Source organism: Accipiter gentilis, chromosome 16 (genome assembly GCF_929443795.1).
Source record: "Accipiter gentilis chromosome 16, bAccGen1.1, whole genome shotgun sequence".
NCBI classification, from domain to species: Eukaryota; Metazoa; Chordata; class Aves; order Accipitriformes; family Accipitridae; genus Astur; species Astur gentilis.
In genome coordinates this window covers 3,317,495-3,334,798 of record NC_064895.1, presented here as the reverse complement: position 1 = coordinate 3,334,798, position 17,304 = coordinate 3,317,495, and the positions used below count along the sequence as shown (strand labels likewise).

At 37.4% G+C, this 17,304-nt stretch overlaps 1 protein-coding gene across 17 annotated transcripts in view; it reads right to left on the bottom strand.

Annotated features, from left to right (window-relative positions):
* DST (dystonin) overlaps positions 1-17,304 on the bottom strand; it is a 309,801-nt gene that overhangs the window by 2,383 nt on the left and 290,114 nt on the right. For 7 of the 17 annotated variants that reach the window (XM_049819450.1, XM_049819459.1, XM_049819452.1 and 4 more), the window contains 13 exons: positions 16,325-16,468; positions 15,285-15,473; positions 14,374-14,503; positions 13,394-13,557; positions 12,895-13,057; positions 11,260-11,414; positions 11,019-11,093; positions 10,157-10,174; positions 6,954-7,071; positions 4,536-4,604; positions 3,571-3,767; positions 2,985-3,092; positions 48-171 (listed from right to left, as the gene is read on the bottom strand). In XM_049819450.1, coding sequence (XP_049675407.1) covers positions 48-171; positions 2,985-3,092; positions 3,571-3,767; positions 4,536-4,604; positions 6,954-7,071; positions 10,157-10,174; positions 11,019-11,093; positions 11,260-11,414; positions 12,895-13,057; positions 13,394-13,557; positions 14,374-14,503; positions 15,285-15,473; positions 16,325-16,468 — 1,654 coding nt within the window. The remainder of the gene's footprint in view (positions 1-47; positions 172-2,984; positions 3,093-3,570; positions 3,768-4,535; positions 4,605-6,953; positions 7,072-10,156; positions 10,175-11,018; positions 11,094-11,259; positions 11,415-12,894; positions 13,058-13,393; positions 13,558-14,373; positions 14,504-15,284; positions 15,474-16,324; positions 16,469-17,304) is intronic. The other 10 variants (XM_049819456.1, XM_049819460.1, XM_049819466.1 and 7 more) reach the window with 4 other exon arrangements.

The window sequence follows — 17,304 nt, the reverse complement described above, 5'->3', positions numbered from 1 at the left end:
GAAAACCAAGCAAGCAGCAGATCAAGCTCTAAAATCAAGACACTTACCTGCAAACTGAGCTCTAACTCTGGTAGCTGCTGTTGACAGGATGCCACTGTCTTCTCCAGAGTGGAAACCCTTCCCTGATAGATATCCTGGCAGTCTGAGTTTACTTCCTTGAATTGGTGTTCCCTATGCACAAAAAACCCCAAAAAACAAACAAAAAAACTTTTTTCAACTGTCACTACTGAAGATGAGGTCTGGTATTAGGTAGTACATAGCTTACAATATGATCATCATAACAACATTCACTGTGAATCTGAAATGCTGGTTTGAGTCACTATGGACATTTTTCATGATGTGAAGTTTTGAACATTCCTTTAGCAGTTAGTATTTGAAGTAGTCCAAATGTAAAACAACAACAACAACAACAATCACTTCAGCAGTCTGTTTGACATTATTAACATTTTAGCATTCTTTGTGTGTATTTCAATGCACACAAAGAAAGAAAAATGCTACCTTCTTATCATTAGTCAAGCACGTAAGATTAGTTGATGGTACATTACTTAAACAGAGACAAGTAGTTGAGGTTTTATGTCTGCACAGCTTGACTTTCCACCATTCTGACTGTGGTTATAGGTAGTGAACATATTTATTTCAATTTTATAAATATTTTGAAGGCAAAACAAAACTACAAAATTTCAAAAGCTTTTGCTAGAAAAAAAAAATCAGAAAAAAGACATAGGACTAATTAAAAAAGTTCTTGTTATCAATATATTGTCTGAAATGTCTCTATTCCACAGTCTTACCTTGCCTGCTTTCTCATTTCTGAAATAAAACGAGTCTTGATTTACAGCCTGCACCAAATGGGAAGATTTCTTTCAAAGCCACAAGAATTAAATCCTCAAGTCTCAAAATGCATGTAACATACTAGATAGGAGCTGTATGCAAATAAGAGGAAAACTACAGTATTCATATTCATTTAATCCACACAAAAACGCTAAGCAAATATCCAAAAAGAAGAGCAAACACTGCAGTGATGAATATGACGCATTGCGTGGCCTGGATCCCAGGATGCTGTGTTCTGTACCTTTGATCCCATACATGGTGGGGTAGAATTAAGTAGGTACTGAAAACCAAGAAAACCAGAGGAGTGCGTTGGGAGCTGCCTAGAGCTAAGCACTGAGCAGAGGACCAGCAGGAGCCTGTCCGGCAGCTGCCATCTTGGACCACTTCTGGCACATCTGAACAAAAGAGCACTGAGATGCTACAGAGTAGACAATCTGCTGGCTCTGACAGGGATGGTCACAACGTAAAAACTCTCTTAAAAGCCAAGTACAAGTGCTTAACATCCAGCCAGCCACACCTTGGAAATCTCAGCTACACAGAGACTCCTTGGGAGGATAAGGAGAAAGGGAATACTCATCGAAGTGCTACTGCACTTTGGGCAAGGCGCTGGGATACAATCACTGGTGCAAGAAGAAGAGATCGAGCTTGTTCTTCAGTTTTGCCCTAAACTCAAATGCAGTCTACATATAAAATAAATAACCGCTCTCTTGGGCAGAAAATGCTGCAGAATGCCTCGGAAATTCAGTGCAACCTACCCCACCCTACTCATTCCATTTATAATCTTAAACCATGGTGGTTTACATAAAAGAAACTCACTGAATCCACTGGCAGTTGTAAGAGCAAGTGAGAAATACAATGCCACCATTTGAAATCAATGCCAGCTGCTTTCACCTCATTGTTACTCAAATGAAAACAACACCCTTCCATGTCTATAAACCCTTTGAAGTACCATCAATTAATCTTACAATTCAGTTACCAGACAAGAGATGAAAGAAAACACAAGAATATATTAGAAACTGACAACTGACTAAACTTTGTGCTATTGTTAATCATTCTAAGCAACAGCACCATGTGCTTGAAGTGCTGTATACATACACACGCTTGCAGTGTGCACAAGTAACACACTCACTTGCACAGAAGGAGGGAGTGAAAAGTTTGTTACGCATCTTTGAGCAAAGCCATGCCGAGGTCATGTAAACCTAGCACCGGAAGGTGCCACACAAGTAGCAATAGGCATCAAAGTGCAGCTTTGTGAAAAGCAGATATAAGAGAGGTGATGGTAGCACAAGCTTCCCCTCACCAAGCCCTCCGTCTAACCCAGAGCAAGGGTAACTCCTACAAGTGACAAGTCAGTTTGCAGCCTGATCCAGCTGCAATCTTTTCACTGACTGTAATGACATTAGAGAAGACACTTTGGCTCCAAGCCCATTCAAATTTTGTTCACACAGCTTAATTGCCGGCACAACCCTAACTGCTACACTAGCAATTTCTATGTAAGTCATGGGCTGGAAATAAGACCAAAGCTCGTTTCCTGTTAAGTCATCAAATAGCTATCTTAGTAGAGCAACAATTGGTCACTAGCTCCCTAAACAAAACCTTCCGTTGTTGGAAAGATTTATACATCACAGTCAGTCTTTTGTGCCGTCGTCTTCACAGTGATTGCGTATTTCTTTATTTAGTAGTTTTGCACTGGAGATCATGATTTATTAATCTCATTCCTGCAGTTCATGAATATTACAGTACTTTATGAACTCAAAATAAACAATTTTAGGGAAAAAACCTTCAAAGTATATGAACTGTTTTATTTAAAAAAAACAAAACAAAACAAACCACCCAAAAACTTCTCCACATTTGTTCAACCAGTTCATTGCCTACTGTTACAATTTATTAGCCATTTGCACCTTAAACATAAATTCATTGAGGCCGAGTTTTCCTAAAAGTCAAAAACCGTAACCACAGAACATCAAAAAGAAGACTTGGGGGGGGGGGGGGGGGGCGGGAAAGGTAAGAAATAGTTTGACAAAGGTCTAAAAGACAATGCATTAATATGCAAATGTTGTTGCAGCTCTGAAGCACTGAAACTCTAGTGGCTGTTAGTGAAGTGACAGTTTTAGTGAAGGAAGGTCATTAGACTAGAATCTCTGTCCTTACTGTACCTCTGCAGCTGACCCTCGATCGTCTGAGGATTCTGGTGGCTTAGGAGTTGATGTTTTGCTGTTTGTCAACCATGGTTTACCATAGTTGCGTGTTAAATGATGGGGTGTCTGTATGAAACAATGGCAAATCAAAACATGAAGGACAGTAGATGGAAAACAATGTCATGGAGAAGGATACCCAGGCTTTCACAGGGAGATCAAATCTCATAGTAGAAATAAAAACTAAGCAGAAAGAGTTATGACAAATGTTCTGAAACAAAGAGATGGCAGAGCTTTTTTTTTTTTTTTTAAAAACTAAATGGAGGGGTTCATTGCTTTTTGAGAGCAACTCCCAAATTGCCAGTTAGTTCATGCAGCACCTTAAACGTAAAGAATTCTTCTATTCCTGTGTCACAAACAAACAGTAGAGGAAATACATTGAAAAGACTTCTTAGATCCTCCCCAGACTATGAAATAAAATTGAGATACTTCTTCCATATCAACTAGGGAAAGCACCAATATTGTTGGAGCAAGGTGGGGGGAAATAATAATAAAAAAATCTATAACCCATTTAATAACCAGTGCAGTTTTGCATGTTTCTCCTCACCTTTGGAGTTGTAGCAACTGCTTGCGGGGCAGCTGCCTGGCCAGCTTGACTTGACAGAGAAGTAGATCTGTTGGGAGAAGCACCCCTTGAAGAGGGTCGTGATCTACGGCCCCTTGGTCGGAAAGCTGCCATGCTCTGACTGGCACCATCTGCCAAAATGAACTTTTCACGCAGCTCCACATTTGTCCTCCCTTTAGCTGCAGCAAAGAAAGGTGTTAATTTTAGTCAAGACATGAAAATCGTCACAAGGCTGTTTATTGTCATTTTTGCCATGCCAACTCCAACAGATTTTAAGAATAAATAAAATGCATTAATGTGTAATGCATTTATTTTGGACACAGAAGAGTTATGTGCAGAACTCACTTATTCTAATACTTTATGCCAGCAGGAATGAACCACTGTCAAAGGAAGTCAGCGTGATAATGGAATGCTCAACATGCTGAATCATTGTTAATCAATCAACTATTGATACATAGACACAACCTGATGAGCAGTTTTGCTAACTCTACAGCTACTCATAATAAATACTACTTGCTTGGATGTTCCAGAAGAAATTGCTAAGTACAAATTACAGGAAAGCAGCAAATATATTTATTCAAAACTACAAAGTTATGTAGTCTGGCAACATGCAATGATGAACATAAAATCCAAACTATGATGAGGTAATTGGTGGCAAAGCACTCACACACACATACAAACACAAATATGAGAGAATGTTCTGCAGGAATAGATGCCAAGACATGTTAGCATTTAACTGTGTCAGTGTGAATGACAATTGTTTTTGATACACTCTTCAAGTGTGTCAAAAAAAATTAGCTTGCAAAGCACCAGCCCGTGTAGGAACACATTAAGCTAATATGATGGGTGAAGCATATTGTTAAAAGTATATATATTTAAAAAGTGGGAAGGAAATGAAGACAGAGGAGAAGAGGAGGAGAAGGAGACAAAGAGAGGGGTTTGCCAACCTATAGTAGGCTGAGTGGTAATTGAAGAGTTTGATTCCGAACGTAACATTTTACTCCCATGATGATGAACTAGAAAAAATGACACAGGACATGGGTCACATTAAAGAAAATCGTTAGCAGGAGAAGAAATCAAGTACAGCAGCTGCATATGCAAGAGACTCGGAGCACCAGGCCAAAAGACAGGACTCAGAGCAAAAGCTGTCTCTAAGTGCTCTGAGGTGAGCTCTCAAAGGTCTCCTAGGCAAAAAGGAAACAGCGCTTGGACAGACTCAGCTGCAGTCCCAAGTATACTTGTGTAACAGTATTTATCTGCTGACATAAAGAAGTAATATAAGCTACAATGATTTTATATAACTAGGTCCAATGCTTTTAAAGCTGTTTATGACAACAATTCTTTGAAATGTGATATATCCAAATACATGAGAAGCCCTTGGCAGAAATGCAGATTTGCTAGGTGAAGTGCTTAAGGAAAAGTCTGATCCTGCACCACTGACATCCATGACTACTTTGCATCACTGACTTCAACAAGACTAGGATTAGGTTCCAATGCACAATGTCCAGTGTCTCGATGATTTTAGAGATCGGTATTCCTTTAGACACACTATATTTACTTAGTCATCTGCTCAGGGATTTCCCATGAAAAAGTGGTAAAGTACTATGGAAAATGCTACAGAGATACATAGAATACACGGTTTATTAAAGAAGAGGGGATAAAGTTCCAAAGGACTCTTAATCGGAGGATAGTAATAAGGAATTCCAATAGATTATTTAGTTTTTAAGTACTGTATCTCTCAGCGTCAACCCAACTGGAATTGCAAGTGTCTACCTGTCAATAGGCCTGAGAAAAATCTTCGGGATACATCAAAACTAATCAAGTTAACCCTTCAATGAAGTCAGATATTTTGAGGCACGCTTCATTTTCCACTACCATGCGCTTTTGAGGAACAGAAGTAGAAAGCTATAAAGTAAGGATGGCTCTGCAGGCATAAATGACTTTCCTATAGTAGCAGGTGCAGAATCAGGTGCAAATTTTCAGTTAGACCTGTGGTCCAACACCAATAAATGTAATATTACTGTTACATTTCTTTAGTAAACAACATATGCAATATATTATTAAGCAAGAGGACTATTTTTAATACTGCTGAAAAACTCAGATGTCATTACAAGGTTATGACAGCTCTTTTATGATACTATGATAAGAAGTTTCATGGTAGCCTGTAGACAAAGGTTTCTAGGCATTAGCGGCACACTGTCAGTCCTTATGGGGTTTTGTGGTAGCTTCTTTTTGGACATAACATCCTTGACTTAGCATGACAATTGCTACAAATACAAGCTCCCCACCCTCTCAAGGTCTGTATCAAACTGTTTAGAAACCCTGGTCCCAAAGTAGGAGCTGTGTGAGACAGTGGACACTGAAGTAAGGTCTCCAGGACAGCTGATGTCTCTGTTTTCACTAGCTCAACTTGCCTCTCCTGAACTCCTTTGTACTGTTCTTGCGCTATTACAATATTGATTGCGAACCTACAAAACCCCTGAGGTAAAAATGCAGTAAATTTAATGCTGCTAGTTAATGGGATAGAATTACCTAGTTACAGAATGCCAGCTCACTCTCAACACAGTCATTATTATACTTTCTGCAATTTTACTACTCAGACTACTTTTGACTTGTGTCTCCCTATCCCTTCACAAATGGCTTCTTTCCTATCTCCAGCTGTTCCTCCAAGAATGGTGCTTGACAGAGCCTACTTTCCCACTACAGAAGTAAGCTTTCATTACATTGCTGTGTACTGACAAAACAATGCATTTGATACAATACCCTGGAAAGGATGGCAATAGAGCTCTCCCTGCTTCCCCAGAGCACAAAGTCCTCCTGACCAGAGCATTTTTCAATTGCTTGGTACAAGGCTCAGGGCCCTGCAAAGTGTTTCTGGGGAGGATGCCAACAAAAAGACAGGGCTACAAAAGCAGAGCCTGAAAGCCTGGGTGCACCCACTAGCCAGAAAAGTTTTTTTCCATTGTTGTTACTCTTCAATTCAATTGCCTTATTTTGATTTATTGCCTTAAAACTGCTCTCTTGCCGAGAGAAGTTTCTGTGTGCTATTTCTGCAAAGTCATACACGCAGTTTACGTGCCATAAACTCTTATCCGGGCTCAGTTAAATTCTTAATTACACCACTCTAATGCTGGAGGAACTGCACAGAAGACAACACAGTTATTCTAGACATACATCAGTACAAGTGAAGAGGATCTTAACCATGGGATTTAAAGTTTACAAAAACAGATCATTACATGACATTTTGTGAGATGATGTTTACAGAACTGGCATTTTATACAATTCAGTCTCCATCTTGAGACAATGAACAGTGACTATATCCAAATAATTATCTGCACGTCCATTTTAACAGTTGTGTTACATACCCCTGCAAGGATCATTTTTTACTAAGAACTCATCAAGCGCCATCCAGCCACCTCCAACACGAACCATGACTGTACTTCTTAGGATACGAACAAGGCGCAGTTGTTGAGAGTCACCAAACTGCAATAAAAACAAAAAATTAAAAAAAAATAAAATATCAAACAACAGTCTGAGGTTCTCAGTCATTCAGATGCAGTTCAATGCTGATAGGTTAAAAATCAGACACCTTAAAAAGTTTATTTTTATATTTAATAATTAGTAAATGCTAAAAAAATCAGATTTATTTATGCAGATTATTAAAGCTGTTAAGATTTCAAATCAGATGCTGCTGCATTAATCCAAAGGAGATGGCAGGATGGTAAGAAAGAATCTCAGGTTTAATGTTATGCTTGATTCTCAAGTGTCTGAGCTCATAAAAGAAGCAAAATTAGTAACATATTATTTAACTGGTTACAGTCTGCGTTTGTGCACATTAATGAAGACCTATTTGCATTACTTCATTGTTAAAATAGTAAGCAAACTCTCTTCTGCAACAGCCTAGTTTTTAATTGCACCAGTTGAAAGGAAGGCAGCATCGCTTTAAATGATCAGTATGTGGGCTGGAAATTCAATGTATTACGAATGTTGCACAGTTCTATCAATTGATTCATTTACAGGGGTATTTCCAGTTATAGCGATGACACTGCTCGCCTAACAGCGCGGTGCACATGGGGAAGGGAACACTGAAGAAGCAATGAATGATTGATAGCTATCATTATTGTCCTTTGTTATAAACTGTCACTCCTCTGTCTACACATCGAGGTTCTCACAATTAAAGGTACACAAAAACCTGTTTCATACTAGATCTTGTACTAGCCCATTCTTCCTTTGGGCTGATGGCCAGGCCTAACTTATGTTTTGCTCCTGAACCCTGTATAACAAAACCTGTATGCAGTTATCACCATTCAAATCCAGATCAAAGAAAACATGACCAAAACGTTGACCCCACAATCTCATGAAAACTAACCAGAAGAATTCAGTACTTTTTAGCCAGGGCCACTAAAATATTTATTTTGACATCAGATCATCAGGCCAAGTGTAGTGCTTTCACACACAAACATGCAGAGCACTCACTGTAACCAATGCGAATCAAATTGTCCCTCTTTGGGAAAATCTTTGACCCTTGGAGAAGGATGGCCATAGTTCAACTGTACCTACTTGCTCCAGTGAGGGGACTGAAATGCTTTAAATGCAAACCACACAAACGTGCTCCCTACTTGTTAAATGACTTCAGTTGTTTGGTACTACTTAAGCCAAGAAGAGAGAGTAAGTTTAAAGGAATATTACTTTTAGGAACCAAACAAAAGGAAAGCTTGCTGCTTAATTCAATAATAAAATTTGTTGTTATATATAAGAACATTCACATGAGCATTACTTTTTAATAATGCATTCAGTATGTGCCGAACAAAGAACCATTTTACATACGCAGATCAAAGTTAAGAAGAGAAATGGCATCCAAATCAATGCCATTTATTTTCATTGGCTTGTTTCTAAGGTGAATTTTTTCTAGAGGTTTTAAAGATCCTATCTTTTTTCTTTATTTTTTCCCCATCCCAATTTAATTCTTCAGTTAGACTCCATTAGGCAACTATACCAAGGGTCAGATACACTTTGGAAACTGCCTAGGCTGTGGTTAATTCAGACAGTGGGGCTTCTGGAGAATAACACAGGTATCTATCAAGGCATTTTTCCTAATAGCAATACAGTGAATTTCCTTCTTAAAATGGATATGACCTGGACACCAACTTTCCTTGAACAATATTTACCATTGTTTAAAGTAATCAGAGGTAAAAACACTGGGATAAAAACATAAAGGAAGTCTAGTTTAAGCTACAAAAAGGCCTATTCTTGACAACAGCCATATAACATCACCGTCACTGGAGAAGCCTCAACCAACTTGCTGTAAGTGCTTTTTACTGTGATGCTGTTCTGTACCAGTAAGAGTTCAGATGCTTTCAAAACATACTGGTTTTTTCCCAGATCTAAGAGTACAGATGGCAGATAAGAGGATTAACAGAATTTCAAACAGTCTTTTCAGATAGAGGCTTGTTGTATATGTGGAAAACATTTTACATTATTACTTAGATATACTGCTTGAGGTATGTGGTAAGATTACTGCTCTTTGTGCTTTCTTCTATACTTCAACAGGCTTTGCCAATAAATAAGAATGCAACTACATTTTCAACATCTCTAGATTTAAAATGGCTAATGCTGTTAACACCAGCATACCCAGAATGGATTATACATATTATTGCCTTTGTAAGAGCGTGAATAAGATACTAATGGTATCCAGTTTGTGTAATATATTTCCATTCTTATAAGGCAAGCATGATTTAACAATTTAAGAAGCTGTGTATCAGCATGAACCACAGGAGTAAGTGAGCACCAGTTAAGAGTATCCTCTCTGTACCACTGTACAGTGCCACTCTGGTATGACTCACTGATGACCCAATTGACAAAAAGTATTCTCAAAAACAGCTCCAATATACTATAGACCTGCCATAGCTCTTTGAAAACACTTTGGGAAAGGGAACAGTCTAAACTGGAACAGCAAGTTTAATTTGCCCATTTCCAAAACATGTATTTAATGATTCACTGCGTTAGTATATAAAATACCAACAATCAGGCAGGTTCTCTCAGTCTGCTTGATTGCACAGGGATTTATTTTTTTTTCTGAAGATGAAAGTATTTTTTGCCTAATTTGCAATAAATAAGTGATATGACACTGGGACCTGTGTTTACTGTGATCAGCCTTTAATCTGATAGCCTATAAAAATACAACATAGAATTCTGAAGCATTCTGCTATAAAACTGAAAACTGAGAAAATAATAGTAATACTAAAATTGCAGTTTAAATGCTCAAGATTTTTTACTATGGGTATTGCTGCTGACCATTATCTGGTTCCTTTAAAAGTAATCCCCTTAATGAAGAAAATGGCCAAAAAAGCAGGTGAAGGATTGAAGAAGAGGGATCCTGAGACAAAGGAATGTTCCATAGCATTTAAAGAAATATCACAGCTGAACAGCAATGCATTAGCTGAAGATGAAAGGATGGCAAGAAGACTGAACATTGCAAGCTTAAATCACTATGTGTTAGGAAAACAAAACAAAAAAAAGAAAAAAGAAAAAAAGAAACTTCATAACACATTCCACTGGTTTATTATACCTGATTTCCCAGGAAGAACTGATAAGAAATGAAAAATGGAAGAAAGACACGATTAGTTTACAGGAAATTCTCTATATGACTCAAGAACACATGCAAACTAACACATCAGACATTCTAAATAAAGTATCTACTTCAGAGCAGGTAGCTAACCATCCAGAGACTGAATATTGAAAAATATTCAAGGCCTTTGTTTCCTTCCTATTGCTGTCTTTGTGGTCTTTTACAATCATCTACAAGTACTTAGTAAACTCTCTTAGCCAAATATTGCATGTTTCATCTCAAATTGTTCTGGTTATTGAGTCTAGGGGTAGAGACCTTTCTCTACAATGTGGTATTTATTTTTCTGTGATCTAAAATCGTTCTGCAGATATCTTAACATGTTTCTTTACTTCTTCAGAAGGAATAGCATGCTCCAATAAAATGACAAGGGAGGATAAAAGTGACTGAATACACTTTGGTAAAAGATTTTTAAAGTACAACACAATACCACAGGAAAATACCACTGTTTTTACGAAACTAATAGAAAATCAGCTACGGTTTAAACACTTCAGGTATCCAGGCAAAAAGATTGGCTTTTAAGTATCTGTTGTATGCGTGCATGCAGTTAGCTTTTAGAAATTCCCATACATTGAAAACAGTTTCAGCAGGTTCAGTGAAAATAAATATAAGCAGCAGCTTTTTCCCATATTTTTAGCCTATATGTTCTAACAGGAAAAACCCCATAAATTTAGACAAGCTTAAAGTAAGTAAACATATAGTTGTCATACAAATACCTGTAAATTAATATAGCCTAGTTCCTTGTATAACCATGTCATATGAAGAATCTCTAAGTTGAAAGAACTAAGGTCCTTAGAAGACTTACCCTGTACTTGTTATCCCCAATCTGTTCCACTTGAAACCGCTTTGCACATTTACATTTAGCTACCTGTCTTGTAACCTGCAAAAAACCCACAACTGGATGATTACTTTACTGGTAATATCACATTTCTAAATATTTGTGTAACTGGTACACTTCAAATCATGTAGGAGTGCAAATAAAATTACTTATTAAAGAACATGACCGCAGTAGAATAGAGTGCAATCTAAGAAAGCAGAAAACGTACCTCATCTTCAATTTTGTCAGCATCTGTGAGAGGCTTGTATGCATCCTTGTTTGGATGAAGAGCTGCTACAAATTCGTAATAGTCAATATATCCATCACCATCTCTATCAAAAATGTCTGCAACAGCACTCATTTCAAGCCGGCTTGTTGGGAATTCTGTAAGATAAAGACAACAACAAAAGCTAAGTTTTTTGGCTTTTCAATCCCATTACAATGAAAGGCTTTATCACAAATATTAAAAGGTTTTTAGACACTAAGTGACAGACAATGCTTATCAAAGAACCCAAGGACATTCAAAAGAGTGAAGGAATCTTTCTGAAAAAACAATCTGGATCTTCAGTGTTACTTAGATATTGGATTAAAATGAGTATCATAGTGTGGCTTGAAGAGAGACACAGAAGTAAGAGCACAGATTAAACTGTAAGATATATGTTTTGCGGTTTTTTTTAACATTTTGACCTTCAAAGTGCATAAGACACCACAGATTAACAAGATAAATTGTTATTGAGGAAAGGTCAACCAAGAATTTCACTGCTAATTAATGCAAGGCCTTCCCACTGCAGAAACATGCACGGTGTTTCATGAAACCCTTCTTTAGATCAAGTTCATAGCAGCAGAATATTAACCCACACAGAGATTCCCTCGTCAAGATGGTGAACAGGGATGAAATCATGAGTATTCATAAATTATAACAAGTTGGTAGCAACTGAGTTAAATGAGTAAGTTGTTTAACCTCTTGGTGGTATCAGGGTTTTTTCATCAGCTTCTGCCAATTCATGCAAAACAGCAATGTGCACATATAGTGACTGTATTAATGCATTTTCTAAAGCAGGGGGGGAAATATACACACTACAATATTCTTGTACTAAGTAACTTTAACATGAGATGCTAAAAGCAGCCCAATTCTGATTCTTCACTGCTGAAAGCGAAAGTCTCCATAATCTGAAGATAAATAATTGTTTTTAGTAGGCCCTTATCTATTGAGTCAGTTGCTAAAGGCAAACGTGATCACACAGAGACATGATGTGGAAGGCTTATGTTACCAGCAACTGTGCATACCTAAGGAATACCAATCCATCAGGAAAGCTAGGAAAAGTCCCTTCCTGGTCTGATTGCTTGACATTTTCATCCTCATTATAAAGGTATATGAACACGGTCATGGTTCATGCAAACACTGGTTTCAGAAATTACATGGTTTCCTCCTATAATTGAAACTATTCCATATATAGTTCTTCAATAAAAATCATATGATCATATGAACTGATTTTGAAAATTATCTGTAGGTTTTAAGGTATGTTTTACTGTTCAGACTAATAAATTGAAAGTAATTGTTGGAGTGGCTAGTGTACTGTAGGAATGACAATCTGGGTCCAGTAAACCAGTAAAATATTAATTAGCCGATAATATAAATGTGACGTTTGTCATCTGATTCATGATGTAAAAGAACTAGAAAGTTTCTAGAATCTAGAAATATTTTCAAGTAAAATAATTATAGTTTAAAGTCATTATAATTAATGACTTTAAAAGGGAAATCTGTGACCTAACACAATAAACCGCATAGGGTACACCATATAGACAGTAAGACTCCATCAGATGTTTGTTCCAAGTCCAACATTAAGTTAATTTTAAAACTTACTTGAAGAAAGAATTCCATCGATAAATTCCTGCCTTGTTATCTTTCCATCCTGATCTTTATCAATCCTCCTAAAGAAGTCCATCACACGAGACTTCTTATGGTTCATCCATCGCATGTATTTTTTTCTCCAAATATCAAAATCAAAGTTGGCAAATTCTCTCAGCTTAATAAAAAAGACAAAGAACTTTTTTCAGCTGAAATCAATCAATCAAGAAAATCAGTGAGAGAGATACCATCTGTGTTCTTTAGAATAACTGGTTCTTTGAGGACCTATATAAACACTTCAAACATCTTAACTCTCCTCACATTTAAAATGAGAATGACAGTTTTTAAAGTACGTTAAAGCATGTGTATCACAGTGTTTTCAGTTAGCTGTATCATACAATATAATACAACAAATACAAAAGTTGTTTACAGTATTTACAGTATTGACAATTTAATCCAGGGTAAACAAAATTATGCAAAAAGTATGTATATTCTTGTACAGTCCTTTTCTGACCTCTTCAAGTCTGTCCAAAGCATCATTAAGTTTTCTTCTCCTTTCCAAGGCCAGAAGCCAGACTTGCTGCCATTTGCTGACTAAAAGGTTTACCCGAGGATTTTTGGTTTCGATTTGGGCCTGGGTTGCTGATGGATATACGCCGGGTGTTGGGGAACGCTTTCCTATTAAAACATGATAAAATGTGTAAGTCTCACCCAGTTCAAACAAAACATTGACGTGAAAGGTACTTGACCTTCCTAAAACTGCTCTTTCCTATCCCAAATAATGAGCCCATACCCTGATATGATTCCATCTACTGGGATTTTTTTTTTTTTTTTTTTTTAAAACACCATCGCTGGGGAAGGACCACATGGTGGTTAAAGTATCTCTTGTCTAGTCAGAAGCATCTAGTAGTGGCTGCACTAGTGAAGCTGCACAGGTTAAAGAAAATCTTTGCAAGTCTCTCAGAGTTGCAAAGTAAACAACCTGATTTTAGAAGCAGATTCCATGTATGGGTAAATATAAAGTACAATGGGTAAGGATATCTAAAAAACCAAAAAGCAATTTCCTCACTTGATTCACTTTCCATTCAACTTCACTGAACATACTTTCTAATTGGATCCATATAATTTCATAGACAGTAAGAGCAAAATTTTGTCTCTACATCTTTATGTAAAAGAAGTTGTTTACACTTTCAGATAATGGTAGATTTGCAAAGACTCAGCACATGCACACTCTTGGAAATTTAATAGCACATGAAAAGCTGCACACTTTAGAAAAAAGTATTCAAGAAGTATAGGACAAAATCTAAAAATACAAGTCTGCTATGAGAAGTTACCTCACAATGCAAAATGAGATATAATTAGAAAAATCAGCCAAGAGAATTTCACCCTGTTTCACTAGAGGCTAATCAAACCTATTAGATTACTAATAATCTGTTATCTTCATAGATAGAGCAATGATGTGTGTGACCTGCCGCAAAATACTTCATTACGTACTGCCTGCTCTCCCCTTATCAAGGACAGGAATATGAGATTGTACTGGAGTGGGTTCAAGTGCCTTTCTTTTATAGGTCTTTGTAACTTTATCCACATCAGGTTGTTTTCTGGTCATTTCTTCCATGAATGTCTGCAATCAGATAGAGATGGTTTTAATTCACAACACACAAAAGTGACTACAGAAATGAAAACCACATACAATAGCAAAACACCAAAGTTACAAGACTGGCACAGAAAGGCTCTTATAATGCCAGCCTCACAAAAAAGACACACATAAAGGTTTTAGTAGGTAAGAAAAATCAGCAGTGTAAGATTTTAAGACCACTATGGCTTGGCTGTTAAAGGAAGGTTACATTTAAAAACCAGTCTGTCAGACTCCTTTATTAACTGTGTAGGGTGAGGTGATGTACTACAGAATTTTGACTCTGAGTACTCAGGTGTTCCTTGCTGTCCAGACTGCAGTTCACAGAAGTGAGACAGCTCTGGTGTGTAAACTGGGGTATGAGCATTCATTGCACCAGCAGCTCCTTCTGGCACTTCATGAACGTATTTTTGAAATCCAATCAGTAAAGCCACACTGCAACACTAGTTCTAAGGCAGCAGCACTATCACATATTTCATGTGGGGTTTTTTTATCATTATTATTATCTTCCTTGTTCCTATAGGAAGTTATAGCTTTGCTTTAGAACAATGTGGCACTGAATTTTTGTTTGGTTGTTTTTTTACCTCTTCATTGAATAAACTACGCGCACATCGTACACATACAAAACACACAACTGAGTATCTGAAAAGGGATTTGATTATTAGGAAAGAAAATAGCTAAGGAGATTCACACTTGATTACGAAGCTTAGCTGAGATGTGAGCACCATTTGTGGAATGTGTAGGACACATGTCACTTAACATGCCTTACCTGATGTTCGGCTATAAGTGCTTTAACTTCCTCAATCTCCTGGGGGATAACCTCTTTATCTTTTTCAGTAAGTGTAGTCTCTGCCCACTGCAACCAGGACAGCAAAGCTTCCAGCAATTCCTGGTTAGCAATAAGTCCAGCCAGAGCTCCTGACAGTCTCTGTTGATGTTGTTTAGCCCATGCTAAGACCTTGATAAAAGAACCAATGCATGAGTATGTGCACATCTGAAATTCTTTGAAATGCATTTAAAATTGTTCTGATAACTGTAAACCCAGAGCCTCCTCCCAGGCCTATTGATGTTTGATTTTCAAAAGTGCTAGATGCAGTGGCTGATCACTAAAGGTGCTAGGTAACTAGAATTCCCAATTCAACACTTTTTTTTCCACAGATGTTCAGGATTAGGTGCTGTTAAATGCAGTAAATAGCACATTCAGGCAACATATTAAGAACTTTATCAAACAATACATATAAGTTAGTGAGTCATGCAGGATTTTGGTGTCCACCTTCCTCTTGAACTCTCCTGAAGCCATGCTTTGCTAACACCAGTATTTTGTTTTTCTTTAAACTTAATATACACAGAAAACACCACCTTAGCAGCTGAGAGTTTGGTACACCCTCTGAGACCTATTTGCAGCCACTTAAACAATTTGGAGATCTTCTAGATTACGACTATGTTGGACTCAAATCCTCCTTAATGCAATCAGAAAATGTTTCAAGTTTGCCCTGCATTTTCTTTCCTTTGTAACTTTAAAGTTTATCCCTAGAAACTACGGGCTTTCTTCACGTGGGAAGTGTCAGGCAGTATTTCCTTTAACACATACAAAGAAGCTTGACCATCTGCTTTAGTTCTTAAAGCCCTATAAGTTTTAAAATAAAACCTAGGGAAGCATGGTATTCACATCCATCACAGTGGGTATTTTAAATGTTTAGTTCTCAACAGCTGGATCATTTCCTCCCAGTGTAACTACTATGTTAGTTGTCAGCTATGTTCCAATCAAAGATGGACTGCTGCAATGAAGATGGCTTGGCAGATACTGACCTCTTCAAACCTGGCTCTGATGATCGTTATCCAGTGCTTAACGGTGGTGATGGAGTCTGGGTGGCAGATAGCTAGGATAGCTTCTCCCATACCTGTTGCTTTATTCAGTTCTGCCTTTTTCTCTTCCAGTTTCTTCATAAATTCCTAAACCAGAGGTAACAATTTCAATTACATGTTGGCAAAATTTGCAAGAGAAATCTGAGTGCATAATACGGAAGGTCACGAGCCTCTCAATCGCTCAAACAGATTCAACTTGCAAGAAGCATGTTTAATTTCTCTGAGAAGTTAAAAAAGTTTATAAGGCCTATTCCACATAAAGTACTAAATGAAGCTCTAAAACTCTTTACCCCAGCTTGCCACTCCTTAAAAGCCCACCATACTGTAAATACTTGAAACACATATGCCCTTATTAAAAAAAGGAGGAAAATCACAGCATTTTAGAAGTGCTGTAAATCCACAATGTGATGGTTATAATCATTATTGGCAACATTTCAGATGACTTAGTTTGTCTGTCAAGTTACAGTAATTCTTCATAATAACTTATCAAGCTCCTAGCAGAGGCTGGAAATGTCCAACTATAATTAACATGCTCAGACAAGATGATAGAGAACTTCAGGAGCAGCTATACTAAACTAACACAAATGTGAAAACTCAGCAGCTGAGGGGGAGAGAGACAGCAAGAACAGGGACAGAGGCTACTAATTAAGCAGCTGTTTTCAGAGGCATTGCCATGTGGGAAAAATCTTGTAAAAGCAAAAGGATGTTTACAGCTTTAGACATCCAAGCTCATAGCCATTGATATTCCTAGGGAGTCTGGCAAAGGAAAGGGTGGCAAGACCAGAATTTGGTGGGGGGACAGGGATGGGACAGGACAGACAACACAACAAAAAAACTGAAGGACTTTTCCCATCCTTTATATAGTTTACATTTCTTTTTTTAAATTATTATTATTGCTACTACAATGGTTTTACTATTCTGCC